The 17083-nt window shown below is 42.0% G+C and overlaps 1 protein-coding gene across 8 annotated transcripts in view; it reads right to left on the reverse strand.

Moving 5' to 3' along the window:
• Nucleotides 1-17083, reverse strand: part of DENND1B (DENN domain containing 1B) — a 270596-nt gene that overhangs the window by 180156 nt on the left and 73357 nt on the right. For 6 of the 8 annotated variants that reach the window (XM_024976899.2, XM_024976898.2, XM_059875837.1 and 3 more), the window contains exon 3: nt 9171-9214. The exons of the other annotated variants lie outside the window; for them this stretch is intronic. In XM_024976899.2, coding sequence (XP_024832667.1) covers nt 9171-9214 — 44 coding nt within the window. The remainder of the gene's footprint in view (nt 1-9170; nt 9215-17083) is intronic. 8 annotated transcript variants of the gene reach the window in all.

Below are 17083 nucleotides of genomic sequence, written 5' to 3' on the forward strand. Positions count from 1 at the left end.
CTATATTATGCCTCAGGATTATTGCATGTCACATTCTCAAGATCTTTCCTCTATAAAAATTCTGTTCACCCATTTTCATAAATCAGACATAACTTGAACTGGCTCCTCAGAAAACAGGCTTACACATTGTTCTTACACACATTCTGTCTAAAGCCTTTTCTTTTGAATGGTTTTATTATCTTCATTTTCATACAACAGAAACAAACAAATTTCCTTTTCCATGTTTTACTTTTACGATGAACCCTCAACAGGCATTTCACACTTGAGCATAATCATCCATAAATTAACCACAGCCCACTAAGTCTCTATCGTCCGCAGATGGTTTACTCTTGTTTCTGATACCCTGAAAACTGTTAGAAGCTATAGAATTTGTCTTCAACAAAGGTCAGTCTCGGAGCTTAGTGGCAGTGGTCATCTCAGGTACCTCCAACCACTGACACTTCAAAGAACAGATTCACGGGTGCAGGTTTTTGAACTGACAACGCTCAGGCCATTCCACTGGACTGAGTCAGGCTCTCCAAGACTCTTTTTAGTCAGGAAGCAGAAAGTTTCATGAAACTGCTGTGTCAATATCCAGCAGAACAATAATTTACTGCATCGCACTGAATAAACTAACGCAGGAAAATTCACTGTTTGAAATATGTTTGATGCTGTTGCAAAATGTTCTATTTTCTGGACATTTATATGGAAGCCCTTGCCTCCTTCCTAAGTTGTCTGTAACCCACAACCACTCCGTAAACGCTGCTTCTGTGAACAGAAATATAATTTTTAAATTACATCCAGTTCTCACTGATTCCTTCCCTCCCTCAGAAACTCTCACCGGGCCCCTTGGATTTTCATGGCAACACTGTTATCTGCACAAGTTTAACAAAACCCTCTCACTCATCTCATCCAGGATACAACTGGAAACACTGACTGTACAACCAAGGCCATACCTGAAGTACTGTCAAGAAAACGCTCGTTTAACCAGCCACGTCCAGGCACTCTGAAGGAATAAAGGTTGACTATACGTATGGAGGGGCTTCCCTGGGGCTCAGATGGTAGAGAGTCTGCCCACAATGCAGGAGCGTGGGTGCATGCTCAGTCATGTCTGACTCTTGGAGACCCCGTGGACTTTATAGCCCGCCAGGCACCTCTGCCCACAGAATTTTCTAGGCAAGAACACTGAAGTGGGTGCCATTTCCCACTCCAGAGGGATCTTCCCAACCCAGGGATCGAGCCCACGTCTCTTCTGTCTCCTGCATTGGCAGGCGGATTCTTTACCACTGCACCCCCTGGGAAGCCTGGGGTTCAATCCCTGGGTCGGGAAGATCCCCTGGAGGAGGGCATGGCAACCCACTCCGGTATTCCTGCCTGGAGAATCCCACAAACAAAGGAATCTAGCGGGCTACAGTCTGTGGGGTCCCTAAGAGTGGAACACAACTGAGTGACTTCCACTTTCACTTTTATGATTATACCCTCCATTAAAAATACTCTTTAATACTAGTCTCAGAAACCTCTGGCCTAGTGGAGTAAACAGAAAGTAGGGAGGTGCAGATCCGGTGAGCATCACGGGAAACACAAAATGCTCTGGGAACTCAGAGGAGGTACGTCCAATCCAGGCCAGTGACACAGAGGGCTCCTCGGAAGATACGACCTCTGAGCCGAGACCAGAAACACAGGCGAGGGTAGAGCGAGCAGGAGACGGGCATCTCAGGCCGAAGGACTCTCGTGTGCAAGGAGAGAATGGAGGTGGATGGCTGGGGTTAATGCATAAAGGAAACGAATGTCTGCTATGAAATGCAGACCACTACTTTATTAGGTAAAGGGGGAGGGAGACAGAGCAAGAAGAGGCTTCAGGTGGAAACAGAGCCCCTGAGCAAGGGCTCGATCCTGATAAGAGGGCTGGACTTCACTGTGAAGGTGTTAGTGGGGAGAACCAGGTTTAACCAGCCTTCCGGTCAGCAGGCTCTGCAGTCACACTGCTTTAGAATGATGACCCTGCTACTTTCTAGCTGTGTGACTCCTGCCACATCCTTCTGCTTCCTCATCTGTGAAGTGGGAATTACCATAGCCCCTCAGGCTCACAGGGTATTACGAGGACAGGTAAAGCAGTTAGAAAACTGCCCAGCACACTGTAAGCCCCAATGACAGTATGCTGTCACAGCCAGGGATAGAACAGGACGATCAAATAGTTAGCTCAGAAATCCCATTAGGGGACTGCAGTTAGAGAGGAACTTTAGGGGACTTTGGGGGACCCCTGAAAGTTTATGATCACGTAAGAAAGCAGGTTTGCTTAACCACAAAGCCAAGCAGGCTAACTTAAAAACAAAACCATGAAACAGAAGCGTCAGACAAGCTTCGAAACAATAAAACGATGGTGGCAAGAGACCCACATCCTGCCCAGTGCCGAAGTTCAGGAAGCAGTGACCCCAAGACGTGCTTTCTGCACACGTAAAAACTAACTTAGGGAAAGGTGACATTTCAAAGGAGAATATATATAATAGGGACAAAAACAGAGGTGAAAAGAAGAGTTAGGAGGATGTGAATTAAGGAAAGGAACTTAGAAGTAGTTGAGACAGATTTACAAGACATAAAAGAGGCACAAGCAATAGGGTTTGGTGACACATTGATTAGAGCAGTTGAGTGGGGGAAACATAGGTCAAAAATTAATATAGAAAGTCCCTGGCTGGGGAAAGAGGATTCAGTGAGAGCTCTCACTGGGATAAGACACATAAGAACAATTCCTCCACACCAGGGAGCGTGGTAAACGAAGTGATGCAAAAATGACCGTGGGCGTGCTCAGTCGTGTCCCACCCTTTGTGTCCTTGTGGACTGTGGCCACCAGGCTCCTCTGTCCACAGGATTTCCCCAGGCGAGAATACTGGAGTGGACTGCCAGTTCCTCCTCCAAGGGATCCTCTGACCCCGGGATGGGACCCACGTCTGCCGTGCCTCTCACACTGCAGGCAGATCTGTTATCACCGAGCAACCCAGAAAGGCAAAGATGACCCTGGAACACAAACAGGAGGAATGCTTCAATATATCGCAGCAGATAAAACGTCTAAGCTGCATTATAAAGGAAGTACTTAAGAGAAATGGAAAAGGGCATCTGAAATGTAAGAAACAGCCCACAATCAAATGCTGAACAGGAAACTAAGTGCTGCAAGAGGGAAGAGTTAAAGGTGAGTCAGAAATATGGCCTGGGGTCAGCTCCTCAAAACGCTACTTTTCCTATCTAAAAATTACGTAAATACACCTAGGGATGTCTATGTGTCGGCCATCACTACAAGATTATGGCTCCGTGGTCTTAGACTTCTGCTGGGAGCTGTCCTGAAAGCATCTCTCGTGTTACTGTCAGGAAGCAATCTCTGCCACCACAAAATGTGTCTCTTTGGCAGGAGGATTTATTCGGGCTGATTATTTTGTAAGAAATTGAGACTGAGGAAGTGGGCCTTGCTCCCTCCCCATAACCGCCTAAAGAAATTTAGACACAGGGCCTGTTCCCAGAATAGAACTATCACCAGAGATCTCTGTGAACACAGGCCAGGTGAGGGGGTGGGGTGGGGGGTGGGAACTAGCCTAGAGACCAGAGTCACGCTGCGTCCCCGGCTCTCTGCAGGCCCAGCACACATCTGTGCACCAGACACCTGCTTCTCCGTCTCCATGGGAACTGCTTTTCTCCCCTCCGAGTTCACAGACCACTACCCCAGATATCCTCTCCTGTCTTTAGCTGAACATGGTACTGAAGTACATGAAGTACATGAAGCCTGAGAAGGCTTCAGCTCTTCGGGCAAGTTCCCAGTTTTCCTGGGTCTCTCCCACATGTTGCCGTTTAGTTGGTAAGTCATGTCTGACTCTTTTGCGACCCCCTGGACCAAAGACTGCCAGGCTCCTCTGTCCATGGGATTCTCCAGGCAAGAATACTGGAGTGGGGTGCCAGTTCCTCCTCCAGGGGACCTTCAGGCGGGTTCTTTACCACTGAGCCACCAGGGCAGCCCCGCTCCCATGTGGACATGTTATTAAACTTTTGTTTGCTTGTCTCCTGTTCATCTGTTTGATGTCAGTTTAATTCTAAGACCAACCCGAAGAGCCTAGAAGGGCAGAGGAAAAATTTCTTCCTACTTAACACTATAAATCTTCCTGAAGGTCTATAAAGCAGCAAAATTCTCAAACTAGTTATCGAACCATAAAAACAACATTCTACATAAAGCAGTTCTATCTGGTCCTCATCATAACTTAATAAACATTCATGGCCTTACAATATAATAATAAAGCTGCTGGCTCCCATTCATGGAGTGTTTCCCATGCGCCAGGCACTATGCTTCATAGACTCCATTCTTCTCCTCATTTTGTCAGATCAGTAGAATCAGCCCTATTTTGCAAATGAGGAATTAAGAGAGAGAAAAAACTCTTGCCAAAAGCAACACTTCATACTATCTGTAAGTACAAAGCCATGACTCAAACACAGACCTGAGTCCAGCATGTGTGAGATTTGATTTCTGACCATTCTCTAAAGGTATATTTCGCTCACAAAGACTGAGTCCTCTTACTCAAGAAATACAGACCAACCATGGTCTTACAAGGCCAACGGTACATGAAAACAGCAGACACACAGAAACGTGAGCCATGAAGATGACAGGCAGAAAGTGCGGGGAAAAGTCAAGTACTGTGAAAAATAGCATCAAGCTATTAAGTGTAAACGTGAACAACGGGAATATAAGAGCAATGGAGAGCTCAGCTTGACAGCAGCAAAGAGAGACAAAATTACTCATTTCATCCAGAAGTGGTAAAGATCTCTGGAATGTAACGGGAGACGATGCTATCACCTGCGGCAGGAAGGGCAGCATTTTTTCTGCATCCATCTTCTCAGCCGCGGTCCTCAATGCATTTGCAAGACATAAAACTGACATTGACTAAATCTGTCTGTAAATCCTCTAATTCACTCACACCTTTTCATCTCCTATGGGTGCTCAACTCCATTTTTCCTGAATCCCCAAAGACCCCTGCATTTGCATGGAAGATAATTCAACATTCCTTCAAGAGCCAAAATGCAACTCAGCCTCTCATTACTCTTCTCTACCCCATGCAGCCCAGAACACCTCTGCGTGCAGGCTCCCTGCTTCACGCCTGCAAAAACTTAATAAACAGGAGCCTGAACTAGAGAGAGTGGGGTGACCAGAAGGGGGAGCTCTCAGGCCCTAACAGAGCCCAACAAGAAGAAGACCAGCTCCACTTCCCTCCAGCAAGGGCTCAGTCAACGAAAAGCCACAGACTCTTGGTCTCCACAGCCCTCCCCACTTCCTGTCGCTCTTCTATAAAAGACTTCTTCTTCGCCTGCCCTGTGGGACTTGCACGGGGCTCAAGCTGCAGACCTCAAAATGCAACTCTGCGGATCCCAAAGAAACCCACCTTTGCTGGCAGTCGATTTACTTCAAGGTCAACACGTTCTTCCTCTTTTTCATTCCTAACATAACCAACTCTTTCAGATCCTAGTTACTCCTCAGCTAGTCTCCTGCAAAGTCACTTACTTCCTTGCTTCCAGTTTCTCCCACGACCAATCCATACTGAAATCTTTTCCAAATTACTATTCCTAACATACTTGTTTTGTTATATCACACTCTCCTTAAGTTCATTGGAAGGACCACCTCTTTAGCAAGGCCTTTAATTGTTGCCGAGACTCAGCCCAATTTATGTTTGTAGTTTCATCTCCCACTCTCCTTACACAAAATTCTCCACTGTAAAAAAAAAAAAACAAAAAAACTAAAATCAAATCAATTACAACTCCTCCTGAAGTGTGGTTTGGGTTGTCCCACTGGTTCTTCTATTGCCAAAAGAAGGAAACCAAATCAAAAGTGGTTTATTATTTTCCATATAATAAACAAATGCTTATGATGGATCAAGAGCTCCAGGAGGTAGAACCAAAGGAGTAAATGAATTGCTATTACTTCTGTGGATTAAAAAACACACCGCTTTCCAATTATAAAGATACTAGGGGACAGGGGACTTTATATACTAAATTTTTTTAAAAAGAGCTATAATAAGCAAGTAGGGCTTGGGTCAGCATTCCAAGCAGAAATAATAATATACCTTACTTGTTAATAGAACATGCTTCTGAGTTAGACAAACCTGCCCTCAAGTCTTAGCTCTGCCTCTTCTAAGCAATGTTATCAGGCCAGTTTCTTACTTAAGTCTCAGTTTCAGGACCGATACTATCTCCTAACAGTACTGGAAGGATGAAGATAAAATCAATTATGCACATAAGCACCTAGCACAGTGCCTAGTACACGGTAAGAGCTAAACAAAGAGCTTTTTTAAAAAGAATTATCTTTACTGAAGCATAGCAGATCCACTGAAAAGGCTGTTTAGGAGGAAGGAGACAATTCATATACGAAACCAGGAAAAGATAAAAGCGACAAGAAACACAGAGTGCTGTGTGCTGTGCTAAGTCGCTTCTGTCGTGTCTGACTCTTTGTGACCCCCACAGACTGCAGCCCACCAGGCTCCTCTGTCCACAGGATTCTCCAGGCAAGAGTACTGGAGGGGGTTGCCTTGCCCTTCTCCAGGGAATCTTCCCGACCCAGGGATCAAAGCCGTGTCTCTTACGTCTCCTGCGCTGGTGGGCAGGTTCTTTACCACCAGCACCATGGGTCAGCTGTAGTATTCAGAATATTCGCCAGAAAGCATATAACAAAACCATTCTCCACAGCCCGTGGCTGGATTCCCACACGAAGTCTGGTTTCTTTAGATATAAAGTGAAGTAGTTAGACAAAATACTACCTAAAGTTCCTTTCAAAAAGTCTACAAGAACTGCTGTGCCCTGAAATCCTGGGGGTTATGAATGCTCATCAACTTTACGTGGTCAAATGCTTCTGTGTTTCACTAAGTATGTGAGGGCTTATTAATGTCCCCCTGACCTCACAAATGTGGGAAACAAAGCAACAGCTAAGACATTCCTATCACCAGTTTATCAGTCACAAAGAGGAACAGCAACAGTCTGTCTCACTGAAAAATTTACTGCAGCTGAACTCCACAAGCATGCCATCACTTCAGCGAACCCAAAGTGAGGAGCCTCCAGATGCCCTAGGAATTCTCAGGGGCAGTTTTAAGAGTTAGAAATTACAAAGAAATAAAGAATCCGGACAGGAGGTGAGACCAGAGAGAACTAGAAAGACCAAGAGAGAAACAGAATTTTACAACAGTAAAATGAGTCAGCAAGGCTCTAACCTAACTTCCCGTCATGGTGGTTTAATCGCTGTCGTGTCTGATTCTTGCGACCCCACAGACAACAGCCCGCAGGCTCCTCTGTCCATGGGATTCTCCAGGCAAGAACACTGGAGTGGGTTGCCATTTCCTTCTCCAGGAGATCTTCCCCACCCAGGAATCGAACCCAGGTCTCCTGCATAGCTGAGACAAACCTAGACAGCATATTAAAAAGCAGAGACATTACTTTGCCAACAAAGGTCCGTCTAGTCAAAGCTATGGTTTCTCCAGTAGTCATGTATGGATGTGGGAGTTGGACCATGAAGAAAGCTGAGCACCGAAGAATTGATGCTTTTGAACTGTGGTGTTGGAGAAGACTCTTGAGAGTCCCTTGGACTGCAAGGAGATCAAACCAGTCAACCCTAAAGGAAATCAGTCCTAGATATTCACTGGAAGGACTGATGCTGAAGCTAAAACTCCAATACTTTCGGCACCTGATGTGAAGAACTGACTCACGGGAAAAGACCCTGATGCTGGGAAAGACTGAAAACGGGAGGAAAAGGGGACAATAAAGGATGAAATGGTTGGATGGCATCACTGACTCAATGGACATGAGTTTGAGCAAGCTCTGGGAGTTGGTGATGGACAGGGAAGCCTGGCGTGCTGCAGTCCATGGGGTCGCAAAGAGTCGGACATGACTGAGCAACTAAACTGAACTCCTACATTAAAGGCAGATCCAAGAGAAGTAACTTCCCATTACTGAGGAACAAACCCAATGGAGCCTCATATGTACAGATCCCGTCTTCACTGTATGGACTTACATACCTAAAATACTTATAAGTCTATTCTTTCTCCAAAAGGCTAAAGACAAATTAAAAGCACATATTCTCTTATTATGTGAAACAACAGTCAATCATCTAACTAATATTTAACATGCTCACTGAACTCACATTTTCAGCGAAATTTCCTAATTTTAGATACGGATTTTCATGTTATAAATTATTCTTCCACATCAAGATCACATGTCAGTATATTTCTGAATGAACTGCTTTAAAATGAAGACTTTTATCAGCTTTCATTTTTGTAAATTATATCTGTGAACTTAACATGCTTAAGCTTGTAGGGTTATAATTTTATAATTTTAACAGTGACAAAACTGTTTCATCCTATTTCTTTGCAGACAAAAGAAAAAAAAAAGGAATCTGTTCATCAGATTTCCAGAAAGAGTAGTATTTTGTGTAAAAACTTAAATGTGTATGGTTACCCATATAATTCACTTCAAAATTATAAATGTATAATATAAACTATAAGGATTTTTTAATTTACACACATCATGTCGAAATAATTCACAGTTTTGGTCACACTAAATACTTAAGGAACTAGAGAAGATTACACTTAAAATACAAATACAGTAAATTCATTTTGAAGTCTCCTGTTTTAAGAAAATAAAGCTACAAATAAGAATTATTTTAAAATAAGGAAATAATGCCAGTTCAACTCATATATATTAATGATCCCAATATTACTGTAACAAGGACAGAACTGGTCTCTTAGTTACAGCAGCTACTACTTCTTACTGTCCTACTTACACAGCTAAGAAAGAGCTAAGTAGCACCCTTCTGTTCTACCGACAGAAGGGTATTCCTCAAAGAACCGCACCATCGGTCTTTCTGATGGGGAAATGCTTAAGTGTTTCTAAATATATTTTCCACAGATACATTAAAAGAGTGTAAAAACACGTGGAAACTGTGAACATTCACTTCCTGTTAGCTTCAAGATGGGCCTCTTCATCACCCATCTCGCTGGCAACTTCCAAACATTTTCCAGATACTCTCCATACATGGCTTTTTACTCTCAGAGCTGACCAAGAGGAAATACTTATAGTGATTCATAGGCAGCAGTAGCTTCAGTACCAGTAGTAGCAGTAACAGCAGTAATAATAATCAATATTCAATTTTAAATGCTTTTTAAAAATGATGTGGTTCCAACCTGGTCTGCAAAGTCCTCTGGGAACTTCCACAACACCTCCGGATCTGTAAACGACAGACAGAGGGCATTACCCGGAGAAAACGACGCAGCCACGGCAACAGTCTAGTTCAAACACTCTTAAGATTGTCAGAGCTACTTTTTAAAATAATTAAAATTTTTTTCTTTAAATATTTACAATCAATGAGGTTCAAAATTAAATATTTTGATAGTTTAAGGGTTTTAATGAGCTTTAGAACAGGAATAATAAAATGAATAATCTGGTCAAGCTATTACAAATCAAAAGCAACTCATTTTTGATTTATACACCTTGGACATTAAGATTCTAAAATATAAATTTTCAGATTTAACTCCACTTAATATACTGGTTTTAATTTGAAAAACATATAAATGTGGTAAATATGTAATTAAATACATTATAGCCCACAGAAACTAGACCAAAATACATCACCTTAAATTTCCACTTAAAATCCTAAATAGACATTTTCCCAAAGAGGACATGCCAACAGACACATGAAAAGGTGCTCAACATCGTGAATCCGAGAAATGCAAACTAAAACCACAATGAGACATCACGTCACACCTGTCAGAACGGCAGCACCAAAAACAACAAATGTCGGCGAGGATGTGGAGAAACGGGAATCACCCTACTCTACGACAGGACTTAAACTGGTACGGCCACCACGGACAACAGAACGAAGACTCTGAGAAAACGAAAAGCAGGGCTACCAATGATCCAGCGATTCCACTCCTGGGTACCCATCCAAAAAAAAGCCAAAAACACGAATTGGAAAAGATACATGAACCCCAATGCTCACAGGAGCACTATTCACAATTGCCAGGATATGGAAGTAGCCTAACTATCCATCAACAGACGAGTGGATGAATAAGATGCGGTGTGTACATGTACACACACACACACACACACCATGTAATACTACTCAACCAGAAAAAAGAATGAAATTTTGCCATCTGCAGCAACATGGATGGCCTTGGAGGGTATTGTACTAAGTAAAATAAGTCAGACATAAAAAGACAAATACCGTATGATGTCACTTATATGCGGGCTCTAAAAAATGAAACTAATGAATGTAGCAAAAATGAAACAGACTCACAGATGTACAGGACAAATGATGGTTTCCAGTGGGAGAGGCAAAGGGGAGGGGCAAGACAGAGGTGTGGTGCTGAGATACAAACTATTATATCCAAAATAAATACGCTCAAGGATATACCATACAATACGGGGAATATAGCCAGTTGTTTTGTAGTAACTATAAATGGAATGTAACCTTTAAAAACTGTGACTCACTATGCTGAACACCTACAACTTAAATTTCCTGTATATCAACTATACGTGTGTGTGTTAATTGTTTAGTTGCATCCAACTCTTTGCAACACCATGGACTATAGCCCTCCAGGCTCCTTCCCCAGTATATCAACTATAATTCAATTTTTAAAAAATGAAAAATAAAGTAAAATAAAATAAAAACTCAATAAAAATGTATAAATACTGTCATAATGTTTGTTTTATACCAAGTTTCGCTTTTGAAAGCCCATATATGCAACTCTCTAAGTCAGTTTTTAAAATAATAGAGAAGTTGGTAGGCATACATCATCAAGCTTATTTAAAATACAATTGATGTTCTGGGACATTTTAGAGATATTTTTCTATTATATCCAGTTATTCATATATAAAAATGAGTGTTTCATAAATATTCCCACTGGTTTTTCATTTTCAGTATTTCTTAACAATATTTCTCTTCTACTTAGCATAATAAAAAGAAGCCTTTTTAAGGATCACTAATAAATATTTTGGTTACATATTTTTTAATTCTGTCAAAAACATACTTCTGACTACTGCAAATGTGTTTTAAAAGGATACTGTACAATGGATAATACTACTTCTGAAAAAGCCTTTGAAAGTCCAATGTAAGTAGCAACCATCACTGATACACAGGATTTGAATTCCACTCCAGGTAAAAGGCTTGTTAGATCAAAGATATCACTTGATGTACCCAGTCAGTGAAAAGTTACGGTTCAATCCCATTATTTTCACTACTATATTGCTTTTAAAAAAGTACAGTCCAATGATGCATAATTTTGAGTTTTAATTCCAAAATGCAATAGATACCTGGTGATATTTTCAGCATGAGCTGGCTTCTCTTGCTGTATTAAGATCAAAAGATTTTTTTCAAATATTTGAACTTTAAAAAAGCATGCTTTCTACAATTAACCTTTTTATTTATTAAGGAATAAAAAAATTACTACATAGGTTAACATAAAAATCACTTAAAAATCTTACATAAGAATGATGCACTACAAATTTATGGAGCTAATATTAAATGATTACACCTTCCTATAAAACCAAACGTATACTTTTTAAATGATTACGACCTGTTAGTGTCAGCTGCCCAGCCGTGTCTGACTCTTTGCAACCCCATGGACTGTAGCTTGCCAGGCTCCTCAGTCCATGAACTTCTCCAAACAAGAACACTGGAGTCAGTTGCCATTCCCCTCTCCAGGGGGTCCTGCTGACAGAGGATCGAAGCCGCACCTCTTACATTTCCTGCCTTTGCAGGTGGGCTCTTTATCACCAGCGCTACCTGGAAAGCCCACGGCATGTACAGATCCCCTAAAAATACACTCAGATGTTAATGTCCTGTGGAAACTATTCTGGAAAACATTTACATGTGCAAGTGTATGTGTGTGTGGGGGTTTATGTGGCAGTTGTATCAAAATGGTAGCTATTAGGATTTGAATCTCATAAAAAAGTATATGATGGATTCTTCATGTGATAGTAAACCAAAGTTATTATCTTCATAAATTAACACAATATATGATGGCTCTATTAAAAGTCATCATGCAGAAATGTACAATAGCCCCTTCTTATAAATAACAGAATTAGAGAGTTTCAATGTGAGTATTTTCAATATCCCTTCTATTTCTAGTTACCATTTGATGAGGGTGAAAGAAGAGAGTGAAAAAGCTGGCTTAAAACTCAACATTCAAAAAACTAAGATCATGGCATCCAATCCCATCATTTCATGGCAAATAAAAGGGGAAATGAAGCACAAGCTGGAATCAAGATTGCCAGGAGAAATATCAATAACCTCAGATATGCAGATGACACCACCCTTATGGCAGAAAGTGAAGAACTAAAGAGCCTCTTGATGAAAGTGTAAGAGGAGAGTGAAAAAGTTGTCTTAAAACTCAACATTGACAAAACTAAGATCATGGCATCTGGTCCCCTAACTTCATGTCAAATAGATGGGTAAACAATAGAAACAGTGAAAGACTTTATTTTCCTGGGTTCCAAAATCACTGCAGATAGTGACTGCAATCATGAAATTAAAAGACACTTGCTTCTTGGAAGAAAAGATATGACCAACCTAGACAGCATATTAAAAAGCAGAGACATTACTTTACCAACAAAGGTCCATCTAGTCAAAGCTATGCTTTTTCCAATAGTCATGTATGGGTGTGAGAGTTGGACTATAAAGAAAGCTGAGCGCTGAAGAATTGTTGCTTTTGAACTATGGTGTTGGAGAAGACTCTTGAGAGTCCCCTGGATTGCAAGGAGATCCAACCAGTCCATCATAAAGGAAATCAGTCCTGAATATTCATTGGAAGGACTGATGCTGAAGCTGAAACTCCAATACTTTGGCCACCTAATGTGAAGAACTGACTCACTGGAAAAGACCCTGATGCTGGGAAAGATTAAAGGTGGGAGGAGAAGGGGACCACAGAGGATGAGATGGTTTGATGGCATCAACGACTCCATGGACATGAGTTTGAGCAAGCTCCGGGAGTTGGTGATAGACAGGGAAGCCTGCTGTGCTGCAGTCCATGGGGTCACAAAGAGTTGGACACAACTGAGCGAGTACACTGAAAAAGGGAAAAAGTAGAAGAAGTGACAAATTTTACTTTCTTGGGCTCTAAAAGCACTGCAAACAGTGTAGCAGATATGAAATTAAAAGATGTTTGCTCCTTGCAAGGAAAGCTGACAGATCTACACAGCATATTAAAAAATAGATATCACTTTGCCAAAAAAAAAAAAGTTCATATAGTCAAAGCTATGGTTTTTCCAGCAGTCATTTATTGCCGGGAGCCAGCGTGAGGAACTCTGCCCGTGGCAAAGGTCATGAGGAAGGGGGCTCGACATACGCAAAGATGGGATCGAGCCTCGGGAGTCCCCCTGGAAATTCTCGAGCATCTACCCCCCAAAAACCAAAGTCTGCCTACTTTACTGCTTTGTGCTCTCACCTACACCTCTGACTTTACAGGGGGCTGTCCCCCACCCCCTCTTTCGGAGAAGGAGTTAACTTAGAGCTCCAGTTAACAATAATTCCTCAGCGTGACAGGTGTGTTTCAACCTACAAACTCCTCTGAAGGTTCTCTAGCCTGCCTGACAGGCTTGTCTGGCCACATGTGATTGTTCACAGCCTCCCAACCGAGAGGCACGAGATGCTCTAAACTTTCTAAAAACAGGTTCTTTTAAGGAGTTAGGAAATTATTAGTGTAGTATAGCGGGCTGATTAGAAATTGTATTGGTTAAGGGTTTTTCATTGTTGAGCCAATGTTTGCTGCTAAGTCTCCACATCCCCTGCCCTTATACACATTAATGAATATATAGAAGAAATAAGTATTAACCTTTGATATTAATCACGTTAGACCTTAGGCTAAGCAAATTCTTTCCTTAATTAAAACCCACTACACCCTCACCCTATAAGAATGTAACTTTATCTGGTGCCTTCGGAAGGTGGCATCTCTTTTAAGAATAATCACCCCTGGAGAAATAAGTGTTCTGGTTGACTGACCGCTGTCACAAGGAGAGGGTCATAAATTGTTAGCAGGCCACTTGGCCAGAAGATGATGTAGCATCCCTATGACCTTTGTATACATTTATATGAAGCACCTGATTTTGATAAAAGTCAGGACTGCTGACCCCCTATGACTTTTGTATTACATCTCTGTGTATAAAAGCGGACCCTGGAAAATAAAGAATGGGATCAGTTCCTAGAAAGACTGGTCTCCCCATGTCGTTCTTTCTCTCACCTTCTGGCTGAATTCCCATCTGGAGCGTGGAGGCTCGTCAAGCCTACTAATTATGCTGGGCTTCTAAGATCTGACCAGGGAGGTCTTAGTGTCTCCTCTCCTTAGGGAGAATGGGAGGATGCCTGCAGCCTACGTAGGTGACGCAAATTTCTTGTCTTGAAATTTTATTAGCTTTCCACGTAAACCAAGTTATTCAGCCTCTTTTCTCCACTGAATTTTCCTACTGAGCTATCCTCATTCTACTACTCTTTATATCTCTAATTAATATTTAATTAAAGCTATTGTATCCAGTTTGCCAAAGCCATGCCCGCTTCGAATTCGCCGAATCCTACTGGGGCTGGACCCTGGTAATTTATGGTTGTGAAAGTTGGACGATAAAAAAAACAGAGTGCCAAAGAACTGATGCTTTCAAATTGTGGTACTGGAGAAGACTCTTGAGAGTCCCTTGGACTGCAAGAGTCAATCCTAAAGGAAATCAGTTCTGAATATTCATTGGAAGGACTGATGCTGAAGCTGAAACTCCAATACTTTGGCCACATGATGCGAAGAACCGACTTAAGAGAAGATCCTGATGCTGGGAAAGATTGAAGGCAAAAGGAGAAGGCGGGGGGCAGAGGATGAGATGGTTGGATAACATCACTGACTCAGAGGACAAGCATTTGAGCAAACTCCTGGAGACAGTGGAGGACAGAGGAGCCTGGCGTGCTGCAGTCCATGGGGTCGCAGAGAGTTGGACACAACTTAGCAACTACACAACGACCACCACCATTTGACAGATTCCTTGCACTTAAATCTTCAAGCAAGGACACTCGCCCTGCTGGTCAGCCCGGACCGCCCGCCCTGTCACCTGTGGCTTTTGCCTAAGTATGTTTTCGTCTGTTACTTTTCTTCATCCCCTACTCACTACGTGGCTTTATCCTGTCCCGTCTGTTCTTTCCCAGAAGACAAACAAGCGAACACATGAAACAAGCATCCATCGGTTTAGTCACATAGTGGGAAACAGCCTATTTCTTTTCTCTTCAGTCAGTGAGCATTACACTTCGGCACCCAAAAATGTACTCTAATCGCGCCTGCGCATCTGGAGTGGGTTCACTTAGCTCCTGCCTGTGTGGTTGCTTACGCTGCATCTGACGCATCTTGGCAGCAACACCTCACAAGCACTGCAGGGAAAGAAACAAAGGAGCTCTGAAAGCAGTAATAACCCAAGTTTCAAATGGATGCGCAGAGACTGAAATTTTCTGTTCCCTGAGGATTACTTTCCAGATACGGATCCGATCTGGCAAAGTTAGGTCCCTTTTATGCTGACTTTATGGGTGAGAGGATGGGAACGGCTGGCAGGGCCAGCGCTGCCCCTGACGCCCGGGACACTCTGCATCTGTCTTCTTTCCAGGGCCCGCCCGCCACTCAGAGGAGACTCTGCAACTTAGTTTAAAAAGAAACTGTGCCACCAACGATCCGGAAGCCAAGTAAACAGCAAAGGAAGAACACACAACTTGGTTTTCACACAAACATAATTCAACTCTTACTTTAATAAAAGAATGTTACAGTGTAGTAAGAAAAATATACAAATTTTTATTAAATCGGTAAATTTGGAAAAAGAGTGTTTACTGTGTTATTTGTGCATCACCACTGCAAGCATTCCAAACTCCTGAAGACTGAGGCTTTTTCTAATGTAAAGTGAGAAAAATGTAGTAAAATTTTCCTTTACAACCAGACCTTTCACATTTTCTGGCCTGAAACTAAAAACCAAAATTAAAATAACTTAAAATATTGTGATTTGAATACACTATTTTTTTAATGTAGAAAGAATGTTGATTTGTACAAATGAGTAACATTTACTTAATTCTGTGGAATTCGTAGATGAATATTTTAAAACTGTGCATTTATAAACCATGGTTCAGAGACTACATACTTTTGAATAGGCAAAATATATAACATTAGTGTTTTGCTTGATTATACCTTCAGAGTTTATTCATCTACACGGTAAAGTCAGAACTTTACAAATGAGGAAACTGAAGCCAAACAATGAGAAGTGTGTCTTAATTATAAGGCTAGTTGCTGTCAGAGACTAGACTGTCTTTAGTTGACATCTAAGGAGCAGCCACTTTAAATAATTTCCATAATCAGTATATTTCTCTGTCCCATTTAACTTAAGTTTGATTTACTTTGTTCAAAGATCTACGCAATGCTAAAGCAACAGGAGAAACCCCTGCCCTCCAAGGCCCCACAGCATACATGGAGAAGATGTCACAGAGTTGTCTAGGTTTTTGGGCCAACAAGCTATCCTGCAGGAATGCTTGAACTCGAAAATTTAGTGGCTTGTCATTTCAAAAACTGTTCCTGACAAAAGAATGGTGATGTCTCTTGAGTATAAATGAGCAGGGATCATTAAAGAAACGTCTCCACCCATGGAGATACAATGTGGACTAAACAAAACTGGTCTCTACGACACATTGAAAAGGAGAGCATCTGGGACTCCCCAGTGGCTAAGCGGGTAAAGAATCCACCTGCCATGTATGAGACGCAGGAGGCACAGCTTCAATCCCTGGGTAGGGAAGCTCCCCTGGAGGAGGAAACAGCAACCCACTCCAGTATTCTTGCCTGCAGAATTCCATGCACAGAGGAGCCTGGCAAGCTACAGCCCATGGGATCACAAAGACTTGGACATGACTGAGCACAAGCATAGTCTTGCCTAAACCTATAGCACAATAAAATAAGCCTACAGGATACTACAGGACAGGCAGCACAAGGAAATCCATGCTAATTTAGAAAGTCACTAAACCACTCAGGAGGGAAAAGCACATGCAAAGTAACACTGGAGTTAGACAAGCAAAGGTTGACTTGGGCTATAAAGTGGGCAG

The sequence above is a fragment of the Bos taurus genome, chromosome 16, assembly GCF_002263795.3.
Source record: "Bos taurus isolate L1 Dominette 01449 registration number 42190680 breed Hereford chromosome 16, ARS-UCD2.0, whole genome shotgun sequence".
Taxonomy (NCBI): Eukaryota; Metazoa; Chordata; class Mammalia; order Artiodactyla; family Bovidae; genus Bos; species Bos taurus.